This window comes from Antrostomus carolinensis, unplaced genomic scaffold (assembly GCF_000700745.2).
Source record: "Antrostomus carolinensis isolate BGI_N321 unplaced genomic scaffold, ASM70074v2 scaffold20425, whole genome shotgun sequence".
Lineage (NCBI taxonomy): Eukaryota > Metazoa > Chordata > Aves > Caprimulgiformes > Caprimulgidae > Antrostomus > Antrostomus carolinensis.
This window is the reverse complement of record NW_010317309.1, coordinates 1-9,584: the sequence shown is the minus strand read 5'-3', so window position 1 is coordinate 9,584 and position 9,584 is coordinate 1. Positions and strand designations below refer to the sequence as shown.

Genomic DNA, 9,584 nt, shown 5'->3' with positions numbered 1-9,584 from the left:
AAGGTTTTCTTTTTTGTATCAGCCCTTTGGTAAAAAGCAGCAACAGAACTTCCTTTCTGAAATGCCCCATTCATTGTGTCGTGGTGGTAATGATCTGGCAAAATAACAAAGAATTTTTGGTGAGAGGTTTGTAGAGGTTTGTTATGCATCTGCTATCCACAACTGTGTCATCTTTGTTACATCTATGCAATGGTATGGAAGTCAATCTTAGTTACTTTGCCTCTTTGAAAACGCATCTGCATCAGCCCACATTGTAGATTCATATGAATAATAGCTGTAGCCTACCTGGGTAATTTAGCTCCATGTCTGTAGCTCATGGCACTTTTTTTCCTTTTCTTTTAGCTGAGTATCACCTGGTGTGCAAAGTGTAGTTTTGATTTGTCGGGTAGAATCACTGAAGGAATCGTTTTACTTATGTCCAGGCAATCACGTCCTTGCTGTCACAAAGAACTACTATTCTCTATATGAAACCTAAAGGTGAAAGGGTGATTGATCATGTTACAGTTATTTGTACAGGCTTCAAAATATGTTGTTCACAGAGTGTGACCTGTGAATCAAAGTCATGCTTCTGAAGGATGAATGAAACTGAGGTTAGGCTGCAGTTCTAATTTCCCTCATGATCTCAACAACAGGAGGTTGAAGAGAGTGCCAACAGTTGTGTGGTTCTAGTAGGCTCAAAACAATCTAGTTTATACAAGTATTGGAGACAAACAAGACTTGGATCCCAGTCTCAATGCATGTGGCTCTTTTCTGAACAGACAATACAATAAAGTCGATAAAGTAATAGCTCTCTTTCCTCTCCATCAACTACTTTTTACATTTCTGATTTTTTTTTTTTTTAAATTAAGCAACAGCGTAAAACCTCATGTAAAGTTATCTGCAGGCTAGGGATGTTTTAAAAGCAATTACTTAAAAGAATTAAATTGGATTTTCTGTAAAACTTCTGCCTGGGTCAGGCTAGCAGCACTGTCAGCAGAGATCCCAGGGTGCTGGGCATTTGGCAGACTGCTGGAGCAGACAAGATGGTTTGGGGGGTGATAGAAAGCAACAGCATCAACATTCTGGGTTTCTGTCAGTAGTTTCTGTAGCAAAAGATGTTACTGAAACATTTTCAACCGAGCGGACCGAGGGGAGTAGCATAGGAAATAGTGACATAGCTCTATAGCCTGTAAGGAAAACTGTCAGCTCTTGCATTAAGTTAGCTTGGAGTACTTTTGTTAGTGGTGATCTGCGGAACTTGCCCAAATGTGCTTGAGCATCTAATATGTCTCAGTGTATTTAGAAATTGCCAACTTCCATGTTAGTGAAGCGGGGATCTATAACAGGAATGTGCTGTAGATACTAGATCCTTTCTGATGGATCTAAGAGAATTGTCTAGGTGGTGCTGTTTTGTCATTCTGTGGCTATTTTCTGTTAAATGTAATAATTTTTAATTTTTTAGCCATCAATTTAGTCACCACTTGATTATAGATCAGTTTTATTTCTGGGTAGGTTGTTTTTATTAATGGCCTTTGTTTAAATTTTAAAATTGTCTGGCATCCATTAACTTGATACGCAAATATGTAAATACCTTTGGAAATGAGTGAACTAAGGAAAATTGCCTTGCAGGTGGAAAAAGATATGCAGCTAGCATTCAGTAGGATGTAGGATTCAGGCCATGGCATTTATGTTAATTTATCGAGTATTTTATTAAATATTGTTGCATTATTTTAGTTTTCTCCTGCTTTTGAGTGCAATAGTACACCATCTATATATATATTTTATGTTGAAGATTAATAGTAAGATAGAAATAACTAGTCTTACACAGCATGACTGTTCTTCAGTTTCCAAAATAGATTAGAATGGTTAGTATTTTTGCAATAGTCTGTTTTCATGTTTTAAATACTCTTTTATTATTTACTAAAAGCTTGCCAGTTTTTCTCCAATTCAGCTGGTTAGTCTTAAAATACTGCTTCTCATTGCAAACCTTGTATCTACTGGAATATGCTTACTTCTTTTTTTCTTTTCCTTTTTTAGGATGTAGATATGATGGATCAAAATGGAATGACACCTTTAATGTGGGCAGCTTACAGAACACATAGGTAATATCTCACTGCAGTTTTGACTTTCTGTTGATGTTAACTAAGCGGCACATAGTAGGGACTGGTTTTGATTTTTCAGAAAGCTTTTGTTGTTGTTGTTTAACTAGTCAATGTTCTTTCCACAATTGCCACTTTATCTTCATTTATGGTTGTTATGAGTTAACCTCAGTAGGAAGCTGAGCACCACACATCCACACACTCGCTCACTCCCACACATCGATGGGGAGGAGAATCAGAAGGGTAAAGGTGAGAAAACTCCTGGGTTGAGATAAAGACAGTTTAATAGATAAAGCAAAACCTGCACACACAAGCAAAGCAAAATAAGGAATTAATTCAGTGCTTCCCATCTGCAGGCAGCAAGGCTTCATCACCTGTAACAGTTACTTGAGAATGCAGACCCCATATCTCCGAATGTCCCCTCTTCTTCCTTCTTTCCCCAGCTTTTATTCCTGAACATGACATCATATGGTCTGGAATTTCCTTTTGGTCAGTTGGGGTCAGCTGTCCCAGCTGTGTCCCCTCCCAACTTCTTGCCCACTCCCAGCCCACTCACTAGCAGGGCAGTGTGAGAAACAGAAAAGGCACGACCCTGTGTAAGCACTGCTCAGCCACAGCTAAAACATCTGTGTTATCAACACCACTTTGGTCAGAAATCCAAAACACAGCACCGTAGGAGTTGCTGTGAAGTAGATTAACTTGATCCCAGCCAAACCCAGTACAATGACCTATTCAAGAGAGAGGATATTATGCAGAAGTATGCACTAATATGAGCTTTTGGTTTTCAAAGTGGAGATAATTGGAAAAAGTTTATGTAAAATAACACTTCTCCCAAGAGCAAATTTGTCTGAATTAGATGTGTGCTTGGAAGGGCTTGTCTCCATTGGTTGTTGAGAGGAACGTAGGCTAGCTTTTACGGATACCTACCATTACCAACATCATCATCCTATTGTATTTTCAGCTTTTGGGATGTGAAGTGGAAATATAACATATTTTGAATTTTGGTTGTTATCTGTCAGCTTTATAATCATGTACATGCTTTTACAGATCTGTTAATACTGTTAGGTTTTGGTAAATCTGGAAACAGAATTGTATAACAAATGTGTTTCATGACATCCCAGAACAAAATGTCATACTGAGCTCCTTTAAAACTCAACAGAATTGTGATTGCTCTTTGGTGGGAAGGGAATTTGAGCCATTCATAATCATCAGCAAAAAATATCACTTTGCTGTTACATAGTATACCTGATCAATGTTCTTCTTAGAAATTGAACTCATTAACGATAAGTTGATACGTGTTTGAGTTCATCTTCTGTAGATCTAACAAGAATTTTCTTTTCTAGTGTGGATCCAACCCGATTACTACTTACATTTAATGTTTCTGTTAATCTTGGAGACAAATACCACAAAAACACAGCATTGCACTGGGCTGTGTTAGCAGGAAATACTACAGTTATTAGTCTTCTGTTAGAAGCTGGAGCTAATGTTGATGCTCAAAATATAAAGGTAAACACTTGGTCTGTTTTTATTGTAAGTGGTTTGAGGTAGAAATAACAGAGCGTACGATAAATCTCAAGAATAGATCATTATTGTGGGTATGGTGGGATCATGAAGGTGGAGCAAAAGCCATGCTACTAATGTTTAATTCAGGTATCAGTTTTTCCTAACAGTGTTACATAACCACTAAATCTGCACCTTCAAAAGTATTTCTGTAAATAATTTGCCAATTATTATAAGCTAATATATGGGAGTGGGGTGTGCAGTTAGACTGAGTGTGTGAAGACCCATGCATTTGGATGCAAAATTGGAAATCTGACTGAATGTCTTCTGAGGAGTTCTGAGGTGACTGTCTGTTTGTTGGAGTGAGATGTGAGACATCTCTGTCCTCTTCCCTAGAGATGGCAAATGCTCTAGTATATCTCCCAGTAAGTTGGAGGTCTCAAAATACCAGTAGGAATAAAATAAGAAAATGGGCTCTTTTTTGGATTGGAACTTCAGGTTGCCTGATTACTCTACCAGAACCTCTTAACAGAGCCCATCCCTACCATATGTTAGACCAGCCAAGCAGCTGTTAGAATTTATGCCATAGACTTGGAATCTATAAGAGCTTTTCAGTGTCTTTAAGCTGAAAGAGGGCAGGTTTAGATTAGATATTAAGCAGAAATTCTTTTCTGTGAGGGTGGTCAGACACTGGAACAGGTTGCCCAGAGAAGCTGTGGATGCCCCCTCCCTGGAAGTGTTTAAGGCCAGGTTGGATGAGGCTTTGAACAACCTGGTCTAGTGGAAGGTGTCCCTGCTGATGGCAGGGGGGTTGGAACTAGATGATCTTTAAGGTCCATACCAACCCAAACCGTTCTATGATTCTCCAGCAGTGGAAGGTGTGCCTATTGAATGTGTTTTTGTCCATTGCCTCCAGACTATTCTGTATATCAAATTAGATGCACTACACCACCCAAGCTGTTTGTTCAGTGATATTGGAGAAGAATTCACTTTTAGAAAAATAATTTTCTACTCAACTTCTCTTAAAATATTTGTATTTTCCACTTAATGAGTATTAAAGGTGCAGTGGTTACACTGGAAAAATATAGCTGTAAATCTACATTTATAAAATACTAAATAATTGTATTTGACATTTCACCATTTTCCCCTACAGATTAAGTTGTCCAGGGTCTATTTTGCTTGGCCACAAGTGATAGAAATGTGCTAAAAAAGTACATATACACATCCATTTTCTTGAACACCGTGGGAAAAGTCTTTTTAAGTGTGCAGTCAAATTTTGCTAGTACCTTTCAAGGTCTTACATCCCCTTTAGAATATCAGAAATACTGATGATAATGAATGAAAACTCGTTAGAAAAATCACATGACTCTTAAGTGTTTAAAACAAACCAATTAGCCTCTTGCATGTACTGATGTGAGTATATAATAAGTATTCCTGGTCTGTAAGGTCAGTGGTGTGGATGAATCATGCTTCTAGTCTCACTTCTTATAAACTGTTGAAAAGCTTTTTTTCTGTGCCACCTAATGGTAAAAAATAAGGTATTTTTGTGGGGGGGGGCGGGGGGAATTCGTTGTGTCATGCTTTGCTTACCTTGGCAGACTGATCAGTGTGATTAGAGTTTTAAAGTCATCACCTTACTTACATTTCTGGATTTTTATGAAATACATAATAAAAATTCATGTTTAGCCAAATGAAAAAGCATCTGCAAGCCTGCAGCAGTTCATGGTCTCTCCTTTATTGACAGACAGCAGCAGTCAGTATAAAAATAGGTTTTTGAACCTACTGGATCATGATATCTTTCCAGTCATGCCAGAAGACCTGTGTCTGGTTTCATTAACCACTGCTTGCCTTCTGCAGTGGAGTCTAGGTTTCTTGCATGCCTTCCCAGGTTTCTAGGATCTTCAGAGGATCAAAATCATCCTAGCAGTGGCAGTTTTGCCATCCTGCCACTGGCTTTGTAACAGATGCCGATTGGGGTGATAGGAAACATAAGGAATTAGTTGATTTGTATAGGTATATAAAAACTCAGTTTTGTGTTTCTTCTTTGACTGTTCAGCAAAAAAGTTTTCTTTTTGTTCAGTGTCTGGCTGATGTTTCCCCAGAAATAAAAGCAACTGTGAGAGACTCCTGTCTGAGCAGTCCTTTCAAAATTTTTACAGTGCTATCTTGTGAAATGCTTTTCTCAAAGTTCCCATGGAATTGGCCAAGAATGGTAGTAAGACAGCTAAGATTAAAGAAATACACTGGCTGAAAGCCATTCATCTTTTTCAAATTACAAAGAGGCTGAAGTACCAGGTGTGAGCTTTGACCTTGTTGTTATCAGCTCTAGACAGTCTGTTAGAAAGGCACGTGCTGCTGGCCGCCTAGGTTTGGAACAAATTGGAACCAGTTGTCTCAGTAAGGTGCTCTTTTTACTTTGCATGACAGTTTGAGAAGTATATGAACAATAGCACCCTCATTCTAGAGTAAAGTTTGATACAAGCAATGGGTTTGTCCTGTTTGTGTTACATATCTTCTTTATATTATACTGTACAATAAAATAATAGTTTTCTTTTGGTAGTGTGATACTTTTTTTTTCCTTTTTGAGAACTGGATTACAGTTGGAGTTGGAAACTGCTTTTCAGTAGTCAAAGTAGAGTGTTTTTTTTGTTTGGTTGATTTTTTTGTTAAGGAAATTATCTTGCCACACCAACAGACAGATTGGGTAGATGAGGACAAGATTTCACAGGGAGACACCTTATCACTGGGGATTGGGGGGAAACCTGTAAATTTTATTTAAATATAAGCAGAAGCTCCTTTTTTTTACTTGAGTGATAGAGTCTTAAAAGAGCTTTTATCATTTAAGGAAGATTTAAAAAACATTGTTAATGAATCATTGAATGGACTTTAGATGTAATTTCTTAATTATGCAGTGTATCTGTAGGCTTGTCTGTGGACATCTACTTGTAAAGTTCCCTGTGGTAATGATTCCTCAGATTATTCTTTCTATCTAAAAACTTTAAATATATACTATTGAAGCCTTATTGCTTGCTGGCAAACTAAGTGTTTTGCTAGATTAAGTTCCCCGATTTATTTTTTTCTTTCTAAGCCAGTCAGCTATCCACCACCCCTGCGAATGCAAGAAAAATACTAAAATGGCCAGATAATGAGAAGCATAGTCAAAGACATCTTTAAAGCTCCCTCAATCTTTTTATCTAGGCAGTTTCTAGGTGTCTCATGGCCCTCTAGTGGAAGGGATGCTCAGCTGGACCCCAAGACAACTTGAGGATTTACTTGGGAGATCAACTCCCAGAGGGGATTGCTTGTCCGCAGGTAATCTTTACAGTCTGGATATATAAGGTGGTACTAAAACAACAACATCTCTGGAGTTTTCCAGATATTAGCAATTCCAGGTGCTATTAAATATGTGATGAAGGCACCATAGTTTTATTTCAGGCATTTTTGTTAAGGTTGGAGTTAACTTATTCTGTTTCTTAAACATCTGGCTAAATATCTTGGAAGCTAAGTTAAGGCAAAAGGTTATTTTTTTTTAACTGATTTCACTAGTTAAACTTCTTGCACAGAAGGAGTGCAAGATCCTGTTAAGCAACAAAATCCTTTACCTCATAATCTCTAGTCTGTGCTGTTTACTCTCCTTTTAGAGATTTTAAGCAAGATTTCAAAGGCAGAAATGACAGTTAAGTACTCAATTCCCATTGTCTTTTCATGGGATATAGGTAGCTAACTGTGCTTTTAAATCTTTGGAATCTCTTCTGTCTGTAGTAATTATTGCCCTTCCTGGGTAATTTCAGTTTCTAGTACCTGTCTCACTTTTTTTTTAGGAGGGGGCCGAGCGATGGAGGATTCAGCCATTTTTCAAGCCTCCATGAATGGTTTGTTTAGGAGGGGAGTTAACTCCAGTAGAAGAGAGGAGGAGTCAAATGCAAAACTGAAGCTGGAGGTACCTGCAGTTGGTTGTCTCTTGCCTCCTCTATAACTTTAGACCTGGTCCATAACTTTCATTTAGCTCTCTTCCTAAATATTTAAAAAGCAATAAAATCAAATGAGTTTGGTAGGCACCTTTGGCCCTTGCATCTCTCTCTGTATCTCTCTCTTGCTTTGTCTGTCAGTCCTCTCTGAAAGTATGGAAAGAGAAACCATGGAACATTGCTATCTTAGCACCCAAAGTACATAAAGTGCAAGCTAAGCGTAAAAGCTCAGAGCTTTGAAATAAGTTGGACATGAGCAATTAGCTTATTCTTTCCAATTTTCTTCCTAGGACTTTAATAATTAAGATGAATATAAGACCATTAAGCTTGTGGAAAAAATTCCTTATAGAAACATTCCATGATACTAGTAACTTCACTCTGCCAAAAAGTCAGAGAATTACCTGAGAAGTCAGGCTTTAGACTGGGAGAGTTTCCATGATCCAGTGGGTCATGAGTTCTTATTCCTTGCTTGATTTCTGCTGCCTGTCAATAGCTGAGGGGGAAGCACAGTCTTTCATTTACAGACTAGTAGACTGTGTGTAGAACAGTGAAATGTGTTGTCCCAAAGGCAACGGTTGTTGCTGTGTCAGGACATACCTATCATCAGGATCACACATGTATAGTTGTGGGAGAGTGGAAAAGACCAAAAGGAATGAATGATGTTTGGTGTCAAGTAAGCTGCAGAGCAAAAAGTATGCCAGAATGTAGCTTAAACTGATTTAAAATGTTTTATTTTTACCTGCCAATCTTCTGTTTCAAAAGTGCTCTGGATGCATTTTATTTTTAAATTGTATGTTTCCCACTTTTATACTCCTGGCAGGGAGAATCTCCACTTGATCTAGCAAAACAGAGGAAAAACGTTTGGATGATCAATCATCTACAGGAAGCAAGACAGGCAAAGGGATATGACAGTCCATCCTTTCTGAGAAAACTAAAAGCTGATAAGGTAAGCAGTAGTATAACACTTATGTAAACCACTATTACTGCTGCTGTTGGTTTGGGGGCGTGTGTGTTTGTTTAAGGTAGGCAGTTCAGTACTGTGATTTCCCCACATTTCAGTTTTAAGAAATGTATTTTTGTTATGACAAAAGTAACTGTTAAAGGAGGAAAAAAAAGCTGTATTCAAGGCAGGAGGAAAGACAGCTCTAAGCCTCCACACAATTACCTTTAATTTTTGTTCTAACTAAATGTTAGGCTTGAACCAAGTGGTCTGGTGTAGTTGGGGATATCCAAGACTTCCACAAAGCTGACTTTCAAGTATCTGAGGAAAGAAGCATTTTAGATATCTTGGACTCTGATCTCTTCTCTAATTATGAAGTATTTTGTGTTGAATGAAAGAAACGATCTTGGCAGCATAATGTAATATATGAATCTCTAAGGTAGAGGCCTTTTACTTCTCAAGTTATTTTTCAATACTACAGATAGGAGGAGGCAAGAAATGATATAAAAAGTAACATGTTGCTGTAGCATGAACTATCTACCTGCCTATAGTTTGATAACTTATATAGAGTTGTTATTTTCTTAGCAGGCAGAGTATTGTGGTGAATATTAAGTATTGGTATCACTGATTGATTGTAACTTCTTGGTTTAAAGATATATTGCATCTTGATGATTAAAGCACTGGCTACAGCCTGTGCTTTACGGCTGTGGTAATTTAATAATGCAGTGATTGTTGACTTTAAGTGATTTGTGCATTGCATTGCATGTACATGTGCATTGTGACTGTGCTTTGAATATCTGGAATTTCCGAGTTCAGGAATTGTACTACATAGTATAGACAAAAAAGGTCCTGTGTTGCTTCATAAAGAAAGAAGTCTTTGGTATGACTTCATCTATTACTTACATAACTGCAGTCTTTAAGGTTCACTGAGATTACCATGTGCTGTATGGTAGTTTATAAGCTTTGACAGATTCTCAAAAAAGAGCTACTGTTGCCTTTATTCTGGATTAACAGCAAAATCTCTAGAAGACAGTTCTTCTAAAATGAACAAATAAATAAAATTACTGACTTGTTATAAAATTTTAAGAATATTTTTTT

The 9,584-nt window shown here is 37.6% G+C and overlaps 1 protein-coding gene across 1 annotated transcript in view; it reads left to right on the top strand.

Moving 5' to 3' along the window:
• LOC104525402 (palmitoyltransferase ZDHHC17-like) overlaps nt 1-8,492 on the top strand; it is a gene marked incomplete at both ends in the record, with an annotated part of 27,635 nt that extends 19,143 nt beyond the window's left edge. Inside the window, 3 exons of the mRNA XM_029085099.1 lie at nt 2,017-2,081; nt 3,422-3,584; nt 8,367-8,492. Of these exons, the coding sequence (XP_028940932.1) occupies nt 2,017-2,081; nt 3,422-3,584; nt 8,367-8,492 (354 nt within the window). The remainder of the gene's footprint in view (nt 1-2,016; nt 2,082-3,421; nt 3,585-8,366) is intronic.
• Nucleotides 8,493-9,584: the final 1,092 nt, after the last annotated feature.